Here is a 24,003-nt window from a genome sequence, read left to right as displayed (position 1 = left end):
TGTCTATCTTGGAAGTGCTTTGCAAATGATGAATGGATAAGAGTTAATGCCAACCGTGGGGTTAGAAATATTTAAGTTCAGTACTTCCGTTTGAGCGGCTCGTTTTTAAACTTGCAGCTTCTTAACCGCGCTATGCAATCTACCTCCCACTTACCTGTTTCGCAATTTCTACGTCTGTTAAGCAAATTTCTGATTAATGTAGAAATATAGTACATTCTAGACATGTAATTTGTGGATTAAATATCATTGCTGCTTATCGAAGACAAAACTTTGCTCACAAAGAAGCGCGGATATGTCAAAATAATACTGTAATAAACACCAAGTCCAGCAACATTGGATCATACAAAATTTTGCTTGTTGTAAACCAGGTGCTGCAGGCACTGCAAAATGTTTGACAAACGTTCTTTGTGTTCTTGCAGCTTGACGGTATGATAACCGATTGTAAAGATAACCCATGTATTAAATATTATATATGTAGATATATTTAAACATAATGTACAAAATATTTGTGAAAAGAATTAGCTGGCATCTGAAAAGGACCAGATACGCACAGAAACCTTTTCACGTTCGCTGTTGACTTTGCTTTCATCCCGGACCACTGCAACGATCTTATCGCTATCAAACTGCAGCCACTCCATATCTCGAAAAGACACATTGTCTTTTGATGTGGTCTTTTCGATTGCTCCGTCGATGGATACGATATACTCAGTACCAGTGATTCGTCGACGCTGATAGAATGCGACCTGATCGTTGCTATGGTTACCTGGTTCGTCGTGTTTCACATTCAGTCTTCCGCTGCACGATATGTCCCATACTTTAAGCCCGAATCGGTCGCCGCTCACCAATCTGCCTATTGATGCATCAAGGGCAAGTGCACTGACTTTGGATGTGTGTCCGTACAATGTTTGCGCATAGATAAGTTCCATCTTCTTCTCCGAAAACCGGACGTAGTACTGCTTGATCGTATTATTGGCATGTGCCGTAATCAGGTACGGTTCGGAATAACTAATGGCTGTAATTGGTTGCTGTGAACATTCGGGTAGCGTATGACTCGAAAGTGGTGATGCAAAAAATAAATCTTCTTGGCTTAAGGCGGCACAATGCCTTGATGAAATCAACGTATCCGTCGATAAAATCACTTCCTATAACAGTAAACAGGATGGACAATAGAACGTTAGAAAATTGGATCAAAAACGATAATTACGGTTGATTTTGAATTTCAAAGGCTTACCTGTATACCAACTGAGTAAGTATTCAGTCCCACGGGCATTCCAAAACATATCATTGCCCGCCAACGATTCTCTGTATGATCCAACTTGTCTAATTCCACTGATATCGGGCTCCATTGGATATGGCTCTGTAGCTCATACACGAGCCGTGCTTGTGCAGTAACTTTGCCCCTCGTGCGAGAGGAGCTATCGAGACAAAATGCAGATAATCTCATATCCGACGAGCATGTCAATAGCATCGGATAAGATACACCAATCGATACAATTCGTCCCATCCTCGTTACCTTGGGCGTATATACGGCTACTTCTGACGCAGAGCAACGGCCACTGTCAGTCCAATTGATTTCCCAAACCGACAATCCTCCACCGACATAACCAACGACCAAACGGTGGAGGCCAAGTGTAGACGTATCCAGTTTTAAACATGATATTTGCTCTATGTTTGATACCGGCGTTGTCGTCGTCGTCGTCGTCGTCGTCTCGAGTTGTCTTAGCATGACCGGATGTCGACTATTCTTGATATGCCATATTTCAATCAATGGCACTGTTGTGTAGGCAATGTATAATATGTCGTGGGCGAATTGAACGTAAGATCTAACGTTGCTGACGCTATCTGTTGTAACAGATTTTTCTTGTTCGCCACCAACGTCAACACAAGTCAACCGGCATTTTCCTAGTGACAATTATGATAGACATATGTTCAGTCAACCTTAAAACGAGGTCATAAAAGAAGCAAGAGCAGAGAAATATCTATATACATATATATTCATGTCTAATATACCTGATCGCCAGTTGTGATTCGTCTTGTACATGCTTTTCCATTCTAATCGTGCTCGCTTTTTACTATGATTACGACAGTGTGCTCGTTCGGACCATCGTTTTAATAATTTTGGATGCTCCTTCATGTCGACCAGCAACGGATTACGAAACCTGCGTAAAAATAAGGGCTTCCATAACTGATAGAGAGAGAGAGAGAGAGTAAAGAAAGTCAATTTCTTATTCTATAATTGTCAAAAATAGCCGTGCGAAAGATCTTACCGTCTCATCGTTGGCAAGACGAGACCAACTTGTGCTGACTTTCGCACATCGGGCAAGATCGCTTGCTGATAGGAAACTGAATATATGCAAAACCAGTTCATTTGAGAGTAAAGATTTGGTAAAGTCTAATCGTTTATAGTTGTACGGTCGCTTCAAAACTACTGAATGACTTGATGATGATAAACATTTTCGTTTCCTGGACAGCTCTGGCATGAATTAAACGGATTACAGCGAGAGTTATAGGTATAGTGTGCAGGTGAAATAACGTAGGACAGACCGGTTAGTAATTCAGGGTTCTTCTCCGCACGGCCGAGTAACGATAATTATTTGTCTATGTTTCATATTGAGATATGGATCGATTTTTCGATTCGTTGATTTGATATGGTGTGATAATTCAAGTGGATCCGGCCCGGTTTTTTAGTTCCCTTTTTTCAATCCGATCACCCTGTAGTAATTGAAAGCGCTGGAAGAAGCCCGTTTTGAGGCACACGTATTGGGTGTACTAAGCGCCAGCGGAAGGATTCTTCCAAGCTTACTAAAAAACGTGCAACTTTGTATCACTGTTGTCGTATTTTAAGAGAAAAGGAAAAGAACATGTTGTATTTCGCTCCGCCATCAAGTCAAATGTATTGATCGAATCAGTGGAATCGTATATCATATATTGTATGTAATTGATGGGCTCATGAAAGGCTTCATGCAAATCATTCGCGATTATCCGACTGACCGTAGCTAATTCTTTTTGGGGATAGTCGGTAGTACAAAGACACATTGCCCATTTCATTTCCACACATCATGCAAGGAACGAGCAGAATATTTACTGTTTTGCCTCGTGTAGTGTGACAGTGTTGACTCGTATAGTAGGTTTTTTCTTTTTTGCTAAAGAATGCTAGTATTAGTAAATGATGCGTTGACGAGGTTAACTTTCAGATACCCAATGCAGACATGTCACTGGAACTAAAAAGTTAGTTGTACGGTTGAGCAAAACAATGGCAGCATCATTAAGGTTGCTGGATACTTTTTTCTTCCACTAATAACTCCACATGCATTAAACGGAGAACACATGGATCTCTTTTTCTGGAAGTAATACACATCTCTCAAACTCGGACTCACGAAGCACAGGAAGAGTAGTTTAATCCGCCACGCTACACAAACTATACAGCCAGGAATTCCTAAAAGCCTTCTTATTACATATACGCAGTTTATGTCTCTTCATAGCGAGATAGAATAAGATAAACAGAAAAAGCGGAAGGCGGCCTGTGAATTTGTGCGCTTGCCAGCTTGCGTATATAAAGCCTGCCAACTTGATCAGAAAACAAATCCTCCCAAAACAACGAAACACTTTTCCTTCTCGTAATCCTTACACACCCTACAAACCCGCCCCCATTCCTTTCATTCCTTGTATTTTATACTGCCCTGAGAAAACATCATGAAGGCCGCTCTTTCCATCCTTATTTTCACCGTTTTCGCTGCTGTCATGGTTGCAGCTCAGGACCAGCCCTACTTCATCATCAAGCCTACCCCTGGTGAGCCCGTCAAGGCTGGCGTTCCGTAAGTTGATACATAGGCGATGATTGACCCTCTTTTCCCCTTGTAATTACCGTTCTTTATAATAACGAGCTCTCTATCTATCCTGTAGTTTCGATTTTGGTAAGCAAATCAGCTACTAAATACGCTTTTCTTTTTCGTAATCAGCCACGATGATAGCTAATAGTTACTATCGCTTTTTCCCTTTAACTAAAATAGAGTGGAACAATGGCGCTGATGAAGAAGTCACCATTCACTTGCTCCAAGGCAATGGTCGCGAGAGCATGCTTCCTACCGGTACCTCCATCAAGGCCGACGGCAATGCCGGCAAAGTTAAATTCGAGGTCAGTTGTGCTTCCCCGAAACTGGGCATCCCCTCGTGGCGTGACAGCCCTTTTAGGGAACCATGCTAACATCGGGGGGTGTCGAAAAGTGTAACCTTAATAATTACGTCCGTGGCATTCTTGCTCGTACTTACCATCCGATATTTCCATTCAATATATGCTTCCATAGATTCCCGCTGACTCTGATCCCAAGGGCAACTATGCTTTCCGCATTGACTACGTGAGCGACAAGGGCAGAAAGTAAGTATCCATACACAACATTACAGATAGAATGCGCTTGGAAAATCCTCGTCTCTTGCTGTTCCCTCAAACTGACTTATATTCTTTCTTCCTTGTGAAAAGCGCCAACGCTTTCTCCATGGCTTTCCCTCTTGAGGCTGCCACTGCCAACAACGATGCTACATCGACCAACGCTGATGCCTCCGCTGCTGAAAGCTCTGAGCCCGCCAAGTCCTCTGACGCTAAGACTGAAGAGTCCAGCCCTGCTGCCAAGGAAGAGGAGAACAAGGAGGAGGAAGAGAAGAAGCAAGAAGAAAGCAAGCCCGAAGAGGAGAAGAAGGAAGAAGAGAAGAAGCAAGAGGAAAGCAAGCCCGAAGAGAAGCAGGAAGAAGAGAACACCACCTCTGAGTCTCAGGAGGAAGACGAAGACCTTGAATCTGCTGCTGTTACCTTCAAATTGGCTGCTTCCATGATGGCCGTTCCCGCCATTATTGCTGGTGCCTTGCTTGCTTAAATGAAGGCGATTTCGCAACCCCATCAGCTACTCACCCCTTCATTCACTCTTTAAAATTTTCAATTTCGTGTACTTAGCATATACCATTAATAAATGTGCGAGGTTTTGAGTTAAAAAAACCATTGTTATGCATTTTTTTCTTTACTAATTACTGCTAATCAAAATGTACAATGTGTTCCTTTTTACAAGAGACCGTCGTTGCGGAAAAGCATCATGTATTGGTATCCGGTGTGAGCTGTGCTGAAATCATGGTTGCTTAACCCGACAAGTTCGTAATCATATTCGTATTCACAAGATAATTGTGCAGTGGGTGGGACGACAGATTCGACGAATTCGCGAAGTAAATCGGTGGCCATGTTGGGTGCTGAGCATGGGTGATAATTGATCTGTTTGATTGTTTCCAGGTATCTTTAATCATCATGTATAGGCGACTGAACAACGCCGCGAGCCACTCTTCCTTTCCTTTCCCTTCTTTTCTATTTACCTCTAGCAATAAGCCTTTATATGTCGATCCCAAAAGAATGTTTGCTACTCGTAATGTAAAATCGCCAACTTCGAAACTTGTGCCCTAAATACGTATACATCCATCCGCCGTTTTCATAAATCCGTCTAATGTATCGTAAATACTATCCTCCTTTTCCTATAATGCTTTACCTCAATAACAACATTATGTCGCATGATCCAAAGGTTTTTTAATCGAGACAAAATGATCTCCAACTCCTTCTCGGCTTCAACGACCACGCTTCCATCCACCATACAATAAACCTGGCCTGGCTGTTGTCCGAGCGCGACTTGGTACATTAATTTGCTGTCTTTTTGGTTTTGTTGCTGATGAAGAGAACTCTGCATCATTTGGTGTGAGCCGCGTGCGTTGCTGTTCTGAACAATGTCTCTATATAATTTGACACCCAGGGACCATGGGCCAGTGTTTTTGCCGTGTAATGACTTCGTGACATGTTCTTGGATATATGAAAGATCGCGCATGCCGGTTGCATTTTTCCATCGTACTAAACTAGATTACTTGAGTATGAGTTGGAACGCAAAGTTATTCTACTCAGAATTACAAGAAACAGAGGGAATAAGTAAAGAGATCTAACCATGTTACAACCATCGCGCTAGTTTGTAGAGAGAGCGAGTAAGGTAAAAGGGGTTGCGCTCGGTGCTTATATAACGCCGCCCACTAGCGGGATATCTACCCCACACTAACCACAGCATATATACAAGGTTTACTTTGCAATATCTGCTTTAGACCTAGCAACGCTATTCCAAACGAAAGAATGTGTTCATTCTGAGATATTTGCGTAACGTGGCAACGCTATTCCAAACAAAAACACATGTTCCACTTGCAGCATCGATGTAGTGTTCCCAACTAAAAGTCACTCCAACAGAAATTGTCACCATGCAAGTCGCTCTGTGGCTCATCAAACTGTCCGGAAACTCGCCAACATATTATATAAAGTAGCCATTAAACAGTACTTGAACGAAGAATGGGAGCATATTGAGCAACATTTATCAAGCCAAGTGGTGAAACCTTATTACTGATTTCTCGTATTAACAGTACAATGAATTTTCGATATTCAAAAAAGTCGTTGCTGTTGCCAGTGATGTTGCGGACATTGGGTCGTATAATTAAAGAACAAAAAAAATTTATGTGATTGCGAGTTCGATCTGACATCGTGTCCTACCTTTCTTTTGTGTAATGGGCAATATATTTTCTAGGCAAGGTTCCGAGAAGAGCGTTCTCGGTAAAAGACGAGCCGAGTCGCATAACGATGAAAGCGAATCGAAAAGAGCACGTTTCCAACCCAAAGAACCAGATGCCGGCATCACTGCTTATGTAAATCAATCGCTTCCGGGATTCCGCGGAATCATCAAAAATAGGTATGAATTCAGGCATTATGCGAATAGCTTATATAGAGGTATGTCGACTCTTTTTTCGTGCGACAAGAATCTGATACGACATATTTTTGCTTTTTCAGAATTGAGGATTTCTTGGTACACGAAGTTGATCTTGATGGACGCGTTGTAACTCTCGAGTCAATGGAGCCTACGATTATCGAAGAAAAGGTAAAGAAAGCAGTGCTTTACTCCCAAAAATAGTGAGAAATAGTAATAGCTAATTCTACTCCCAAAAGAAACGCAAAATAGCTGCGGCGACAGAGCTTTTGCACGAAGCCGAATTTGATGCAGAAGTAGCAAAGCTGTTCGACGAGGAGTTTGCAAAGCAACTGCGCGAGTTATTACAGGCCGGATCAGAAAACAAAGAGTTGTCGGCCTCTGTTCCGGTAGGAAGGAACTAGTCGTGATTTGTAACGATGTTAGACACTTTACTGAATGATATGCTATTATTCTTATAGTCCACCAAGGAAGCACGGTTTGATTTCTACAAGCTTGTTGACAGACATTTGACGAAAGAACGGCCCTTAGCGCTATGCAAGGATGGCGTACTTACCATGCGATGGGCTGTGGATGCGGAAGAGCAAGGTAAGATACAGTTATTGCAAAATCTTGGTGATACAGGACCATAAATAATAAACTTTAATGCGGTTTCAACAGCAAGAGAAGCACCGCCGAACTATAAAGCTCTGGGTGGCGAGTATTTGCAATTTCATGTGTACAAGTTTGGTATTGAAAGCGCAAAGGCAATTAGTATCATTGCAAAGTACGGCAAACTCAAGAATTCACGGATTGGCACTGCTGGAACCAAGGATGCACGTGCAATTACTGTGCAAACGATGACAGCCCCCAAGGGAAGAGTGCAGCAGATGATCCTTGCCAAGGAGCAGCTGGAACAGAATAATATTTATATCGGCGACTATGAGTAAGTGTACGGCCTTAAATAGCAGAGAGTACGTTGGGGTATCTCGGGAACCTAACTGAACTGCGCTTTGCGGGATAGTTACGTACCGAATGGATTGACGCTAGGTGACTTGAGTGGAAACAGATTCACAATTGTCCTGAGGTATATTATATAATTCATTTTTTTTTGCCCGCTCTATGCTGTGTGTACGTTTCGTTGGCCTCCTTATATTGACTTTCCACCTCCCGCTAATTGCTAAATTAGGGATGTGTCTGGTGCCACCGAAGAAAAGATTGTCGAATCCATGGATTCACTTCGCGATCAAGGATTCATCAACTATTTCGGTATGCAACGGTTCGGAACAGGCACGATCATGACGCATGAAATCGGCCGTGCGATACTGAAACTTGATTTTGAAGAGGCTTGTGATTTGATTCTCAAGCCCCGTCCTGGAGGTACGTGTATCCCTGGTAGTTTTTTTTGATTTAACAAAAACGTCTATTATGGAAGGGGTGTGCTATACTGACGCTTGACAAAACGAAAACGATTACCTTCTTTCTATCATCTGTGTTTGATTATTATTTTTACTAGAGCGAGACGACTTTGCTGAAGCGCGAGAATTATGGCAAGATACCAAGGATCCAGAGGCAACTTTAGAAAAGTTTCCTGGACGATTTGGACCTGAGAGAGCCATTTTGAACGCATACAAGCGTGCTCCTGAAAACCATCGAAAGGCAATTACATCGGTAAGTTTTACTAATGTGCCCATGGGTCAACCTAAAACCTTCGATTAACCATACATATGGAAGCAGCTTCCACGACACATGTTGAGCATGTATATGCACGCCTACCAATCTTATGTATGGAACCATGTCGTATCCGAGCGAGCCAAGCGTTTTGGATGCGACAAGCCGCTGGTCGGCGATTTAGTCCTTGTTTCCCCAGCAGAAAACAACAAGGATAGCAACCGAGCTAGTGTTCTCAACAATAATGCAGGTCGTCGCAATCCCTCTGAGGTATGTGTGCTTGGATACGGATCGATGGTTTTCAAAGTAGATCAGAGGGGAAGGGAAAGAAAACGGATGGTTCTCGAGAGAGAGCAAGAGAGCAAGAGAGCGAGAGGGACCAAACTAAACACAGACACTTGTACCGTATTAGCGAAAGAAACCCAAAGTTTTGAAGGATGAGGATTTGGGATCGTATACGATTGAGGATGTGGTGTACCCTGTGCCAGGGCACAGATCACAGTACCCCAAGAACGAGATGGGTGAATTATATCGAGAACTCCTCGGTAAGTATTATTACATTTGTGCACCTACACAACCCACGCGCACGTACTTGCAGATACACGTACATCCCTCCAAAACACCCCTTTTCTCCCCCTTCCCCCCGCGCGCATTCCTGGGCACGTACACGCTTACACTGCCCCCATGCTCTTTCATTATCCCGTTTTTCTAACCTTCTGAGATAGAAAAGGACGGTGTAGAGTTCAATGCTCGTGCAGACAGCATTATGAAGTACGTCTTTGTATCCCATTCTGCTATTATTATTATTTGTTCCTTTGTTCTATTATTGTGCATACACTAAATCATGATCATCGATGATGATGATGATGCTCTATAGGGATTTGGGTGGCGATTATCGACCGCTGTTAGCTAAGGCTGGCGATCTCACATATTCATTTATACGTTATGACGATCCTGAAGCCAATTTATGTAACACGGACTTGGATCGCATCAACGGCAAGCCTGAACCACAGAGCATAGAAGGTAATTCTTTTTTCGTTTGGGACCCTTTCTGTCTAGTTTTTTTAACAGCCCTTTGTTCTCTCACTCATCCTCTCCCTTTTTCTTTGTTTTTTACGCAGGCGCAAAGTATATGGCTTTACGGATGGATTTCACTCTAAAGACTAGCCAGTATGCAACAATGGCGCTACGCGAAGTATTGCGAGATGATACATCTTCGCGTAGTCAAAAGAGCCTTAAGCACTCTGAATAAAAGGTTCTAGTTTCAAAACCGACTGTTGATCTGCGTTTAATGCTTGGATGACAATCTTCTTTGCTCAGGGGGATGGGGGAGGGCTTACTCTCTCTTGGGGAGCAGGACGAAGAAAAAAGGTAAGTTCCATCATAAAAGAAAAAGCCCGGGTCATGCTGAACAATGCGGTTCGTGCGTTATGCATTGACGCACCGGATAACTTACTCGATCTGCGCACAAGCACGCAGTAGGCGCATATGTGTGGATGCAAAAGAGAAGAGGGAGGGAAGTAATTCATAGACACCTTGTGTGTGGCCATATCAGGCACATGAAAATTGGCGCGCATCCTTCAGTTAATATTCCATTCAGCAGTATGGAGGGAGAGAGTAAGCCGGGTCATCGTGGTGGGCAGCACTCACATCATACATTCATGCTTTCAAGGGTGATGTACGTACCATATGAACTGTGAAGAGAAGAGCAAGCGAGAGAGCGTGTACGTGCGTATATGTGCGAAGAGAAGGATAGAAAGAAGGGGGGGAACAAGTTCCATTAGTGTAATGAATTGGGGGACAGTGCGTCGGTTAGGGATGAGAGAATGGACCCCAATGGCCTGTGCGGGGCTGGTCTGTGAGATTTTACTCCCTCTCTCTCTCTCTCTCTCTCTTTCTTGCTTCATCAGCACACGACAGCTCTTCTTTGCCCTCAGCGGTAAAAGGTTCCTATTCTCCTTCCTATTCCTTCTCTTTTTCTCAAACCACCCTTGCTCCTCCAGGCAAATCATAGTAAGGCTTCTACGGGTGTGCTTCAAGGTACATGCATATCATACATCCACCTAGAGAGCAAGGAATTTGGATGGATCGAGCACGGTCCGCCGAACCTTTCCTTGGCCCACCTCCGCTCCCCCAACCACTCCTTCTTAATAAACAAGGTGGGGAAAAGAAAAAAGATATACAGAATCTTCCAACAGTGGCGTGGTAGCAGTAGTGAAAGAAGAATAAGTAATGAAGCGCTTTCGCTCGTAAAAAGGGGCACAATGATAACTGCTGTGCTTTGACATGTCCTCGCTGTGTGGAACCTACCGCATTTGCATTCTCCAAAAAAGCTAGTCTTCTTATCACGTAACACAAGGCAAAAAAGCCGCACGTCCTGGAAAATTCTAAAAACGACGGGAAAGCGCAGATCCGCATTAACAAAAAAGAGACGACGAACGACGATCACTGACTGTCAATCCTATGCTCAGGAGAATCGTCCTCAAAAAAACAGAAGAACTGCCTTTGTAGCACTGGAAAAACAGTCTCTTCTATTCAGTATGCACTGTAATTGGTTCTCAAGACCCGACATTCTTACACACAGCCAAGAGTTGCATTATTAGTATTATTGGTCATCAGAAAGTCGAGCATTATTGATGGCAGTGTAAGGAGCACCTGTTTTTTGCCAGTCTCATTAAAGAAGCATCATGCTAGAGAGATGTGTTCAAGTGAAGCATATAGCGAATAAGCCCTAAAAGGAGTGTGAATATTCCCAAAGAGGGAGTGCAAGCAAAAGACCCACACACGCAATACCAGATTAAAAGAGAGGGCTGGGGGATTTCTTTGAAGGAAGGAGAGAGACTCTTTGGCGAATTAGGAAAGATCTTAGCCGTATTGGTGAAGTTACCGATGCAGGTGGTGATGGATTCTCGGGGTAGGGTATACTGAAAGGGGCATATGAAGATGTGTTACTCTTACTGCTATCTACAGTACCACTGCTGCAAATTATCCATTTAAAGTGTACCTCCCGCCCCCCTCTTCTTCCTTGCTTCCCTGCTTGACAGAGATAATGCAAAAGAATGTACACCTATTTCTTATAGGAGTATGCGCTTCAGTGTGTGTATTTGTGGGGGGGGGGGAGGTATCTGTCTCTTCTCTTCATCACATCAGCAATTACACTATGTACTTGGTGGTATGTAGTAGCTGCAGTAGTGGAACACGTACTGATCCTACATACACGGTCTTCCGTCGGCTAAATAAGATCCTCTTTCTTTTATTAGCCCTCTTCTTTTGCGACCCTTCCCCTTTTGAAAGGGGGCTCCTTTTGCCTCATCAGCACACTAAATGGGATTGGCGATTATTACTTGCATAGAGTTTTCCTTCTTCAAAAGCGTACGCCTGGAGCCAAGCAAAAGAGTCTGGGGATCTCCGAGGAGATGAGTTGGGAGCTTATGTATTGTGTGGGGGTACGAAGGTTCAAAGGGCGGAAAAAAGAAGTTCATCGACAAAGAGCGCCAGTCGCTAAATCGAGAGATAAAAAAAAAGATCTCTGTTTTTATGTACTACCTACGCGCAGCAGCCTACATTGTCACTTGACAATTCTTATGTTGTTGTCATGGTGTTTTATTGTTGTTGTTGTCTGGAGTGCAAGATGTTTTATTCTTGACTGCATCCCAAAAAAAAAAAAAATATGTCGCTGTTGTTGTTATTGTTGTTGCTGCTCTAAGCCTTCCTCTCTTTCTCTCTGCTGACATCTTTTCCCATTTTCCCTCGGTACGTGTGGGGTATGTATCTTTTCCCTTGACCGTACATTACATGGGTGCATATGAAATAAAGGTACATCTGAGACGCGTGGATATTGCCGAAATGAATGAAAAGAATAGGAATAGGAATAGGAAGAAAAACAGGTTTTGAGCAGGATACAAGCATCATCTTTACATTCATCTTACCTCATGATACTGTATACATCGGCAATGAGTGTGCAATATGAGAATACATAGAGAGAACGAGGAGGAGGAGTAGCACTACTACTCATAGCACTCTTTCTGTGCGTACGCGTACTGTGTGTATAAAAATATACATGTAGGATCTTTTGGGGGATGCAAAGAAAAGTAGGAGATGCCATCTTCTCCATTATTCTGTATGTGTCGCTCTTTCTCTTATCAGAATTAGTCTCACTTGCTTAAATGATGCAATTACGACTAACGGCGTAATATATAAAGTTGTGAGGCGTTTTTTTTTCTTCTAGACCGCAACATATTCAGAGAGGAGAGGGCAAGCCAAGAAGCATGCGCACATGCATCCGATCTCATTTGCTAAACGTGCCTAATATTTAGCAGTGGCTGACCGAACCTTATATACAATATCATACATAGTACATAAGAGACGTAATTGATCTCGATGAGCTAAATTCGAAACGCTCCCGAATAGCCAGTACATTTATTTTCTATATCTGCAAAGAGAGATATCGCCTCTTTGCCGTTTTTAGGATAGAGGCACAAAAAGCCTTATTTCGCAAGGGCATACCAGTTGCGGTGTATTGAATGTGCTATGTGTTGTTGTCGTTAGCCACTTGCTTATCCGCTGGTGATACTACTAGAACGGGCGGTAAGCTCATCTGAAAAATACAAAAGTTTTTCTTGTTTGTGTTTACGGTGCATGCTGTTTGTATTTTGTTGTTTTTTTCCTTTTGAAATATGATCGGGCGGAAACACTATGTTGTTCAACATTTAGAGTTAGTAAACATGTAGGTTATATTGTCATTCGAAACTGTTTTTCATTTTGATTCCGACTAGGGCGTTACGTTATTATTTCTATTATTATTTTTTTCTGATCCCGTTACTTATCCTGTTTTGTTGCACAGTGACATCGATAAATGACGGAAGCCTCTATCTCTCTCTTGCTTGACGGCACACAGTGTAGAAGTTTATATGCCAGCAAAGCGCAGATGAAACCTTGTAGAACCTTCAGAGCAATCTTGTATCGTGGTGTTGTACATATTAAGGCTTGTCCATAATAAGTAGATCCTCCTAATTTGTGTTATGGAGCAACAAAAATAAAATATCAGAATCATACATGCCACATTGGTTCTCGATAACAGATTATATCAATCATGTATGGTGTGTGTTACGCCTGCTCTAATTCTATCTACTGCTACAACTGATGGTGTACGTATGAATCTCTGTCTTGTCTCCTATGAAAAAGCTATTTGGGAACTCAAAAGGGAGCAAGTTGTTTGGAAATTAATGTGGAAAATGTCGCAATAGCAACAAGTACTACAGCTTTACATCATCAGCATCGTCATCAGCATCATGTTTAAAGATCCATCTGTTCTTACTGGCTATTATATCCACCCACATCGTTTCCTTCTCGGTCTCTATCTCTTTCAGTGTGTGCAATACATTGAACATTGCAATACCCCCACATACTACTCCTTTTTTGCAGGTTCCTTGCATAACTGCTCTTTGCGTTGTATGTGTGGAGCACAAAGAGAACATACACAAAAAAAGGACCCTCGTCCATACATAATACGCACACGTACATACATGCATTACATGTTTTGTCAGCAGCAAGGCGGTAGATTACATGCATCCTTTTTTTTTGTCTGACCAAACATCCGTGTCACGCATGGGTTTTTTTCTTTTGGGCGACATCATTATTAAAAACCTAAACACATAAAAAAAAGGCCAAGCGCGTTTTGGTATTATTGAATAATGTAGGTGAGTGTGTGAGTCATCGGAATCCCCTTTATTATTAATATACTATATGCTTGTATCTTGCCACGATCTGGAAAATCTTGGAGAGCGAGAGAAAAATAAAGTAGAATAATTTAGTAATAATAGTAGTAGCAGTAATAGTAGCATGATTATGTAGAGCAGTGATGATCTACTTGACCCGTATCACACATACCTTACTATTGTATGTACAGCAAAGTTTTTTTTTTTTACCAAATCGTAAACCTCCCCTTTCCGTGCACACCTCCTACTACTAGCTAGAGTAGATCCGGCGAATCCCTTCTACTATAACCCCTCCCTCTATAATTCCAGTTCAATCTCTCGGTCCGCCTCCCAGGCTATACTCTCTTTGCATATGATCTCTCCCTTTAAAAGTAGAAACGAGCCAGTAAATGCAGTGAAGCAGAACGAGCCCGGTTTGTTGCGCACAGAAACATTCCGGAGGTCGATAATTCTCTTTTTTTCCACCACCCACCCCCACCCCTCTTCCGCTTCACACACCCCCTCGATGATTATTATCTTTTTTTTTTACCCTTCCCCCACTCAAACCCTACATATTAGAGATAGAGAGAAAAAGAGGAGAGATATTGTGGTGCAGCAGGCAAGCCCACATACACCAAAGTAAAATAAATGAGTGATAGGGTTCTCATGCAGCTCTAGCATATATCGTGAAAGGCAACAACAACAACAAAACAGCAAAAACAAATGGTGAATTGGGCGTGTTGTTGTTTATGCTTTTGATGGACAAGAGTCCACCGACTGCACGGAAGACGAAGAAACGGAAAATTGATGTCAAGACTATGTTTATCACATCGTGAATATGTGCGTGGACGTGCTTATATGTGTATGTATGTATGTGTGTGGATATATAGAGTATTTATACAATTGTGCATGTATGTAAATAAAGTATATTTTGTACCCCAAAAAACAATCCCTGTCCCTTCCGAGCCAAAGTATATAAAGCAGGCCAATTTCAGGACGACAAAAAGACAATAGTATTATCTTTCCCTCCAATTATCTCTTCTCTCACTCTCACTCTACTACTTTACTACTTTACTACTTTACACTTTCCACTTTTCTATTTTTCCAAACACATACTCAAACACACACACACACACACACAATGAACAGTAAGTATCATCTATTATGCGCTTGAGGCGGAATCGAGGAAAAGAACGATCTGACTTATAGTTTCTTTGTTTGTTTGGTGTACAGTCGCTGATATTTTGAATCCCACTGCACCCAACAACACTTGTACGCCCACCATCTACGAAGAAGAGCATCGACTACTTTCACCGCCCTTGTCGCCATTCCATGCAGAGGACGTACACTATCTGCAGCAACATCAACATCCTCATTACTACGGTGATAGCAGCAGCTCTGATGCAAACGCCGTCGCTAACAATTACGGCAAACCACGAAGCCGTTTCTCAGAATACGAGGATGCAGTTATTTGTGAAGGTGTTGCCAGGGGCCTGACCTGGGGCCAGATCTCTGGCCAGTTGCCACACCGCAAGCGAGCGACATGCTTTAACCGATACCGAACACTTCAAGGCATTCGCAAGTCGCGCAAGCGATCATCCATCGTATCTGCAAAGTACAAGCCATTGACGCCTCCTTCGTCGCGTCGCGCATCCATCGTTTCCTGCTCAACGCGAACCTTCTTTACGCCATCGCCATCTCCGCCCCTTGCTTCTTCGCCTTGGTTACCGACAACCCCGCCACTGTCGACTAACAACAACAACATCGCTACTGGTAACCATAGCAACAACGATGCTCGTTACTATGGCGACTATGATCTTGTACGAACCCCTTCGGCATTTGCTTCGTTAAGCCGTCCATCGACCCTGTGGATGGAGCCACGCCCATGTTCATATTACCAAATCTAACTTAATATTCTACTTATTCTATCAGTCTATAATCATTTCATCCATCCATCATTCATTCATTCATCATCACTCTCATTTCTTGGTTCTCCTCTATTCTATTTTTTATATGAAACGTGCATGCATAGTTTCATTTCAACTTTCTTCTGCAATTCACTCACTCTCGCTCGCTCAAATCAAATGCAATTCAATCCCCAACCCTTTTAACAATTCTCTTATAATCATTCATCATTCTTTTGGGACTCTATTTCTTTTCTTCTATCATATCCATCCACTTCATTCTCTCTCATGTTGTTGGGGTCTGGTTGACCGTGACCCTGACGTTTTTATTTCCCAACCCGCTTCTTGTAGATAGTAATCAGCGCATATTTTTTTTCTTTTTGTTTTTATTCAAAAGAGGTCTATATGGAATCTAATGTAAATTTACTCTTAATAATCCCTCTTCTGCACTCTCTCATTTAACAACAACTCTTTTTCTACGCAAAAAAAAGAAACTCAAAATTATGCCTCAATTTTCTTTTTCTACTAATTTCCAGTCTTAGTCCAGTTTCGCTCGTTTGAATATAAAAAAAAAGAAAAAAGTTCAAAGATTCAACATCAATAACCATCGTATCAATCATCTTCTTCATGGGTAACATCATTGTTTTTCTCGTAATATTCATACATGAGTGTACATGTGTGCGCAACGTGTAGCAACAATTCAAATGATCTTCAATCAATAACAAAATGAACTCAAAAAAAATTGCGCCTTTCCAGTCTTTACAGTAACATGATTTCTTGCATACGCACATGAACGCACATTTAGGGAATAATATAAAGTTGCATGATGTGTGAAGAATGTATAATTGCCCAAATTTGTGATACAGTTCCGAGCTGGTGTGTGTAGTATCTAGTAATATACTCTTAATTCTAATTACCTATCTGTTTGGGGGAAAGGACAAGAGATTGATGACACGAGAGAAAAATAGAGAGTAGAGGAGGAAGTTTTTTGGGGGAGGAGCTGAAGAAGAAACCTTAAAGAAAGTTGACTCCCCATTCAGCATTGTACTAGATCAACAATAACAACAACAAACAAACAAAGATTATTACTGTTTGTTATTTGATAACGCACCAACAACAGCAGCCAGAACCCTATCTAACTCGGACATGTCTGTTCCATCAATGATATATAAAGTCAATCACTTCTCTCTATGTTAATCAATCTGCTACTACTATTAGATACTCTAGCCAACCATGACACATTATACTAAAGTTCAATTCGGCATCCTGATCATCTATACACAAAGAACATATTTCCTGATTCTGCCGAATTGGCGATTATCTTACGACGTTGCTGTCGTCCACGATTATCGAGTATCCTGCTGCCAAGTTTAGAACGTTTATCGCAACCTTCAATTACATGTGAGCTAAAAAGAAAAACATGTCACACGGAACTCGTTCTCTCCTATTATTATGTCTTTCCATCTTTGATGAATATGGCCGTAAACTGCTGTGGCAACACATGCAGCCATATCAGATAGAATATAAATTTTAGCCCCAAATAGAGTACTACCTTGAAAGATTTCAGACATAGCATATAGTAGCTTAGTAGCATAATGTTGGAATATATCACGCAACATAAAGAATGTGTAAACTTAAGGAGCACCCAGCCTCGTCATCAACACCTTCATCCTTAAAAGTTCATCATCGAGATTGTCCAATGAAGTACTGATGATAATGTTTCAGCATCAATCATCATCATCATCGTGATTAAAAAAAGACGATACATAAAGACATACTGCAACGTGTCATCCAAGTGTATAAACAAGTGATCATTTCATGCACACAATCCCGAAAAGTTGTTTTTATTTTCCTCTTTCTCGGGGTGGGGGGTGAGGGGAGGGAGGGAAAATAGAAAAAGAAAGGAGTTGTTCCGATAATTTGACCCTTGTTTGCTTCATTTGTTACCTTTTTCAAGTAGCAGTGCTGTTGTCCTACATAGAGCTCAAGATCATCTTGAGCTATCAGGGAAAAAAGAGAGAGAAAGAACATGAGGGGAGAGGGGAAGTGTTGTTTTGTTGAATGTAAGTTTGTAGTTTGTTGTTGAGCATAAAATAGCCAGCCAGTATTAGGAGTTTCTGTGTTTTTTATAAGGATCGGCTCCGATAGATATTGGACAGACATATGTTGTTCATATCGGCGCAAGGTACATATATAGTAGAAGAAGAGAGTATTTTAAAAAATGGAAAAGAAGTCGATCTCTCAAGGTGCTATGCGATATAGGGAGCATTGAGCGATCTCGGCGTCTTCCTGCATAATAGCTGTATCGTATGCACCATAGAAAAAAAATAGAATAACAGAGTGTTGTTTTGTTTGTTTGCTATAAAAATTGCAGCTATGATCCCGTCGTTGTCGTATGTGTTCTCTAGTTCCTCAACCTCCGTCCCGTTCCTCTCTTCTCTATCTCTTTAGTGTGTTTTCTCCCTTCTCGCTCCGCGTTCCAATGTCGGCGCATGCCTGCAGAATCTTCTTCCAATGGCATTTCTAGATCTAAAATGTATCGTTAACAATATATTCTAGCTATTGCCAAAGATGGCAATAGCCGAAAGAGAATGCTATCTTTTTTTATTACTGTTATTTTAATTTTTTATATATGTGTATGCTCTCTTCATGTTCCTCTGTATTTAGCAAATGTCTCCTTGACGCCGTAACCTTGTTGCAACGCTTCCATACATTTATCATCAATTGCAACGTATTTTGTGCAACTTTGGACCACATCCTCCACTAGATTGACGGGGATGCAGATAACACCATCCAGATCTGCGACAATGATATCGCCTGGCGTGACAACCACAGGTGAGGTCGACATGGTGATGGGCACTTGGAGCTCGGATGGTCGAACAAATGCATTCTGCGGCAATGTCGAATGGGATTTAGCAAATACCTAAGTTTATTAGGAGTATACGTTAGAGTTTATTCTCTTCTTTGCTCTGTGAACTGTGGGGTTTTCGCTCAGATATCGCAGCACGGATGATAGTAACAGTGATAGTAGTACGACTTACGGGATATTCCATCGATCGATGCTCACGCAAGTCCCGGACGCGGCCATCAATCACCACCCCTTTAACATTCTTCGCCTTTGCACGAGCGGACATCAGGCCTCCCCAACAAGCACCCTTCACATCTATGTACAGGTTGTTATGTTGTGTATCTTTAGCCTTTGTTTTTTCCATCCTTAATGTTCCTTACTTTCATGTGTGTGTGCCCTTTCGCCGCCTCCCTTTGTCCCTCTGGTTACTTATTTTACCTTTGGGTGCCGAGATAACCATAACACTGTTTTCCGGAGCAGCATCTGCCTATAATGTGCAATCAGTAAACTTCCACTTATAAGAACAAGAGATAGTGATAAAAGAAAAAGAGACAACGTTCAAGGGATCATCACAATGATAACAAAACATAAGACTCGTTACTGTGATAATCAAAGAACTTACAAAGTGCTCGGGTGGACTTGGAGCAGTCGTGTTGGATCGTTCAACCATCTGCATATATATTTTTCTTACTTATTACTCGCTCTGTTTTTTTTGTTGGTTTGGTTTTATCAAATAATAATTTACTTTGACTGTAAACGCAGGACCAACAATACGAGTATCGCCATCGCAGTAACGAGGAGACCACATTTCAATATCTGGAATGTATCCTCCCCAAGGTCGTTGTCCTAGTTTGAGAAGGGCATCTGCAATCTAGTTTGCGTACAGCATAACCCAACACACCCCGCATTGTCAGAGTGAGTTTCTGAATACAATACGAATTGACTCGGCGCGTGGTCATTTCTCCAAAGAAGCTTGAGATTCATATACCTCACAAGAAGAAAACTGCTTCAAGGCATTCAAGGTCGCGGCTGCTACTGCTACTGCTACTGACATGACTTGGTTTCAAAGACTTGAGTATTTATGCAATATGGAAGGATAGATATGTGTACGTGTCTTTTGAGATGAGTTCCACGAAGAAGGAAAAACGCCAAATCTGCAGAAACGCCGAAAGTTTCCGGATCATTGCACGTGAATTAAGCTGGAATCTTACTCATATTCATGCTGCAGTAGTAGAAGTAGTAGTAGAAGTAGTAGTAGTAGTAGTGTGTTGATATGATTGTCTTTGACTAGCACTGTGAAATAATACTTTAATATGTCTACAGAAGATAGACACATAGCTGCAAACAGCAGAATCCTGAAAACATACTTCTACTGCAAAGCATTGTCTTTGATAACGTGAAAGGATCCAGGTCATCGCACAGGGGCACAGCTTGCATGCAAAATAGCAACGGCAAGGAGAACAACGCTACAGACGGCAATCTCGTGGCCCCAAAGAAGTGCTGCTACTACTCATCAAATCAAAATGATACATAACAAGTTGTAGTTTGTCTTTTCCCGTTAATAGATAGCTGTTGTTTCAAACGTTTTGCCGAGTATGATGTTTCTGTTTATTAGCAAATGGAACTTGTGATACTTTAAAACAGCCCGTTTCTATAGGTGTGATGACAACAAAACTGTCCTCCGTTTCCCCCACCCCCCAAAATGCAGTTTCTTGGTTCTGGTACTATATATTTTTTATACTGGATGATGTTGCTGATGCACAGCACAACAGTTGTTGAAGCATATGTATGAAGAACTGCATCGCCAGATGGACTTTGTTGTATATTTATAGGTGTTGAATTATCGATCCAAGAAAAGGTCGCCAAGGTCAGACTTATGTTGTTCTTTTACACAGTGGTGACCATCGCAGAGTTGGGTTAGTAGTAGTGAGTCGCAATGTTTCAATAACGCTAAATCCAAAGCAGCTGTCGAGTCGTGCTACCTGAAGCGATGAGGCTCTGCATATATGATAAACCCATTTTTCAAGTTAAAATGCTATGCTATAAGAACGTGCGATTCAATACGGATATGCTGCAGCATTACCCATAATTAGGATACGGGCCACAAACCATATAATTGTGGTGGTCATGAGTTATTTTAACTAAAGCAACGCGTCCATGTATATATATATGGCAACATGGTGAAACGTGGAAGGAAACCCCATTGTTCCATGTGGATCTTATTGTTGTCATCCTATTTGTAGGTAGATACAATCAAGTGAGCCCAAACTATTGTTCAGAATGCAGCTACATCTCCTCAGCAAACAAAAGCAGCTTACAGATTGCTTTATTAAAAATAACAGCATAAACATTAATGATTTCATTCACTTTATAACCGCAAACAAAAACTTTGAGGATAAGGTTATTGACACTGCATCTGTGAAATTACGAAACGCACAAGTAGTCTTCTTGCTTCTATTTTTGAAGCAAGAACTGAACATAAAGTGCATCTGAATGGAAGCTTCAACAGTGGCGAAGAAGTTTCTAATCATACTAAAAAGCCGATACAGATACTGTTGCAAATCTTTTACGTGATCATGTTCAGCCCACTCTACAACGCCACAAGTTGGTTGATCATGCTTCGTCTTGCACCACCCAGCTCTCCCAGGCTCCAACGAGCCTCGCCTACATAGTTTAGGTCTTATTGGTCGTTGGTTGGCAAAGTTATTGACTCAAAAGACCAATAATTACTGGCAAGCATATAAGATCAGCCGAGTAAGCCGGATGGTAGCATACCACTGTACACAAATCGGCTATATATATATATATATATATGTTTCTTTTATACTAACAAAAAGAAGAGATTTTTAGTGGCCGGGCAGACCTTCGATATCATTAATACTTATATTCAACGTCACCAGTACTAATGGCTTTCTAGCATGTCAAAAACAACAGTACAGCTATATCAGATTTAAATGGCCCAAATACACGCTTGTATTGGTCGGTGGCACGGTTTAGGCCCACGCTCCATATATCCTCCTGTGCCTGATATTTTTATCGGGGCCGCCATAGGTTGTCGGTCCAGGTCCGTAGGCAAAAAATACCTGATCCGTCAGGCATATGAGATCGATAGATATATTTTTAAAAGGCTTGGCACATTGTTCGTGGTTGTCGTTTAGATACGTATGGGTAACATTGCCATCAGAGCACGATCAAAGTGTTCCGACTATATATCCTCCTTTCCTCTGTCATTGTTTTATTCTACTTGTAAGAACCTTGCACAGACCTCATCACACATGCACTACTACACTGGCTTAACTTTTTCCTCCTGACCAGGTGAGGGGGTTTATTAAGTTCTTGCATATATTCTTTATATATAACGTATCTGCACGAACCGTAAGGAAAGTGGCCGCAATGTCTATTGGCGTAGGTCAACAGTCTTCTAGAAACAGTAAAAACCAAAATCTTCATCTACTAATGGGTAACCGAAGCTTTTACTATACTTGATAAACGAGATTGAAATTATTGCAGATCTGTCAAGAATAGTAGCCCCATTATCGCTCACATAAATATGCAAGCACTCATACCCCTTTTAAGTTTGCACATCATACTCGAACAAACTTTCATTTTTTGACAGCCAAGTAGTATGTTGCTGTTCTAGAAGAGGTCCTTAGATGGCATGTTCGGCAACATGTCACATTTTATATAATTCGTTGGCACGCGCTACTGTATGGATAGTAGGTGGTGATTTAGAGTTCGTTGTATAGTTACGGTGGCCTCTGGTGTCAAACAAAGGGACGAATCTAGAGGAGCGGATCATCCTCAGGGTGTCACACACACACACACACACACGAAGCACAGCGCATCAAATCCAAATTTGAAACGCAAGTCATTTCCACCTACTGGCGGTCTTTTTCAGTTCCCTTTCTCTTCGTAACTTTTGCTTTTGCACCCTATAATACCATAAATTAGCCCCTCTCCCATTCATACAATGAGCGACGACAGCGAATCCTATCTGTACCAATTGGAGCAAGTTGAACTTGCATTATCCAAAGATCCAGAAAACGAAGAATTTAAAAAATTGCAACAAGATCTGAAAGAGCTGATTGCATTGACGCAACAACTTGAGCAGCAACAAAAGAAATCGACAACACAGAGTCCAAAAACACCGATTTCTCCACAGTCGTCATCTCAACAAGGACTTGAGAAAAAACAAGGAGGGAAGAGCACAGTTACAGTGTCACCGACACCCGTGTTAAAGACCCATCAATTCTCAGTAGGTCAAGATGTCATGGCACGATGGTCGGGCGATGGACAGTTTTATCGAGCGACGATTACAGCGATCGGTGGAGCGGATCAAGTATTTTCAGTGTCCTTTCGAGGATATGCAGAGACCGAAATGGTAAAGGCAGAGGACGTGAAGGCACTGGACAGCAAGAAGCGACAAGGTATTTTTGAAGGCGTTGGGTCATCTAGTACTGCTGCAGCAGCAGCAGCAGCAGCAGCAGAGGAGGAATTACAAGAGCAGCAACAGCAAGAGCAGCAAGAACAACCACCGGCGAAAAGGGGCAGAAAGGACAAGTCGCAGCAGAAGAAAAAGGTGTCAGAGGTGGAGGTCAAGAAGAACGCGTGGCTTAATTTTGCGTCAGGAGCCGATGGCAAAAAGAAGAAAAAGAGAATGGCAGCAACGCCAATCAACAAGAAGAGCATCTTCAAGACGCCAGATAATCCCGAAGGCAAAGGTTAGCAAAACAAACTCAATTCGTCGTCGTCGTTGTTGTTGTTGTTGTTGTTGTTGTGATGATATGCTAAGCAATCCCCGCGTGTGTGTAATGTCTATGACACATCATCATCTGTGCATCTGTAGTGGGCGTCGTTGGCAGTGGTCGCGGCATGACGTCGTTCCAACAAAGAGGCAAGCATTTGTATAGTGAAAATAAGCATGATGAAGAGGACTGATCGATCTGCCTTACCCAGCAGCAGCAGCAGCAGCAGCAGCACGTTACTCTAAGAAAAGATATGCCACTACTACTACTACTACCACTACTACCATGGTCCGTGATGATTGCGTCGTAACACAAACATTCTGTCCTGCACCCCCTCCCACCCCCCAATGTTTTCTTGTGTGTGTGTGTGTGTGTGTAGATGTGTGCTGGTGTCTC

At 42.0% G+C, this 24,003-nt stretch overlaps 7 protein-coding genes across 7 annotated transcripts; 4 read left to right on the top strand and 3 right to left on the bottom strand.

Moving 5' to 3' along the window:
- Positions 1-301: 301 nt before the first annotated feature.
- Positions 302-2,632, bottom strand: BDB00DRAFT_821274 (uncharacterized protein). The gene is made up of 4 exons (XM_053123378.1): positions 2,268-2,632; positions 2,011-2,185; positions 1,232-1,902; positions 302-1,142 (listed from the first exon to the last, which is right to left on the bottom strand). Exons 1-4 carry the CDS (start codon positions 2,478-2,480, stop codon positions 519-521), a joined length of 1,683 nt encoding a protein of 560 aa, XP_052980194.1. The 5' UTR covers positions 2,481-2,632; the 3' UTR covers positions 302-518.
- A 966-nt stretch (positions 2,633-3,598) lies between these two features.
- Positions 3,599-4,988, top strand: BDB00DRAFT_821272 (uncharacterized protein). The gene is made up of 5 exons (XM_053123377.1): positions 3,599-3,815; positions 3,904-3,914; positions 4,011-4,135; positions 4,305-4,375; positions 4,478-4,988. The coding sequence occupies exons 1-5, from the start codon at positions 3,694-3,696 to the stop codon at positions 4,866-4,868; spliced, it is 720 nt and encodes a 239-aa protein (XP_052980193.1). The 5' UTR covers positions 3,599-3,693; the 3' UTR covers positions 4,869-4,988.
- A 1-nt stretch (position 4,989) lies between these two features.
- BDB00DRAFT_821268 (mediator complex, subunit Med20) lies at positions 4,990-6,091 on the bottom strand. Its single transcript, XM_053123376.1, has 4 exons — positions 5,966-6,091; positions 5,523-5,880; positions 5,353-5,436; positions 4,990-5,254 (listed from the first exon to the last, which is right to left on the bottom strand). Exons 1-4 carry the CDS (start codon positions 5,977-5,979, stop codon positions 5,051-5,053), a joined length of 660 nt encoding a protein of 219 aa, XP_052980192.1. The 5' UTR covers positions 5,980-6,091; the 3' UTR covers positions 4,990-5,050.
- BDB00DRAFT_975053 (pseudouridine synthase) lies at positions 6,092-9,687 on the top strand. Its single transcript, XM_053129906.1, has 13 exons — positions 6,092-6,749; positions 6,848-6,935; positions 7,004-7,153; positions 7,226-7,352; positions 7,425-7,689; positions 7,768-7,830; positions 7,933-8,123; positions 8,260-8,414; positions 8,481-8,684; positions 8,827-8,959; positions 9,140-9,185; positions 9,292-9,437; positions 9,536-9,687. The coding sequence occupies exons 1-13, from the start codon at positions 6,568-6,570 to the stop codon at positions 9,664-9,666; spliced, it is 1,881 nt and encodes a 626-aa protein (XP_052980191.1). The 5' UTR covers positions 6,092-6,567; the 3' UTR covers positions 9,667-9,687.
- Positions 9,688-15,251: 5,564 nt separating this feature from the next.
- Positions 15,252-16,017, top strand: BDB00DRAFT_871926 (uncharacterized protein; the record flags this gene model as incomplete). The annotated part of the gene is made up of 2 exons (XM_053126884.1): positions 15,252-15,258; positions 15,344-16,017. The coding sequence occupies 2 exons, from the start codon at positions 15,252-15,254 to the stop codon at positions 16,015-16,017; spliced, it is 681 nt and encodes a 226-aa protein (XP_052980190.1).
- Positions 16,018-18,441: 2,424 nt separating this feature from the next.
- BDB00DRAFT_821261 (RraA-like protein) lies at positions 18,442-20,009 on the bottom strand. Its single transcript, XM_053123375.1, has 6 exons — positions 19,851-20,009; positions 19,608-19,733; positions 19,485-19,532; positions 19,301-19,349; positions 19,056-19,177; positions 18,442-18,937 (listed from the first exon to the last, which is right to left on the bottom strand). The coding sequence occupies exons 1-6, from the start codon at positions 19,914-19,916 to the stop codon at positions 18,662-18,664; spliced, it is 687 nt and encodes a 228-aa protein (XP_052980189.1). The 5' UTR covers positions 19,917-20,009; the 3' UTR covers positions 18,442-18,661.
- Positions 20,010-22,751: 2,742 nt separating this feature from the next.
- On the top strand, positions 22,752-23,948 carry BDB00DRAFT_928643 (uncharacterized protein). Its single transcript, XM_053128931.1, has 2 exons — positions 22,752-23,583; positions 23,709-23,948. Exons 1-2 carry the CDS (start codon positions 22,833-22,835, stop codon positions 23,798-23,800), a joined length of 843 nt encoding a protein of 280 aa, XP_052980188.1. The 5' UTR covers positions 22,752-22,832; the 3' UTR covers positions 23,801-23,948.
- The last annotated feature ends 55 nt before the right edge of the window (positions 23,949-24,003 follow it).

The sequence above is a fragment of the Zychaea mexicana genome, assembly GCF_025766255.1.
Source record: "Zychaea mexicana strain RSA 1403 chromosome Unknown BDB00scaffold_32, whole genome shotgun sequence".
Taxonomy (NCBI): domain Eukaryota; kingdom Fungi; phylum Mucoromycota; class Mucoromycetes; order Mucorales; family Lichtheimiaceae; genus Zychaea; species Zychaea mexicana.
This window is presented reverse-complemented; position numbering and strand designations above follow the sequence as displayed.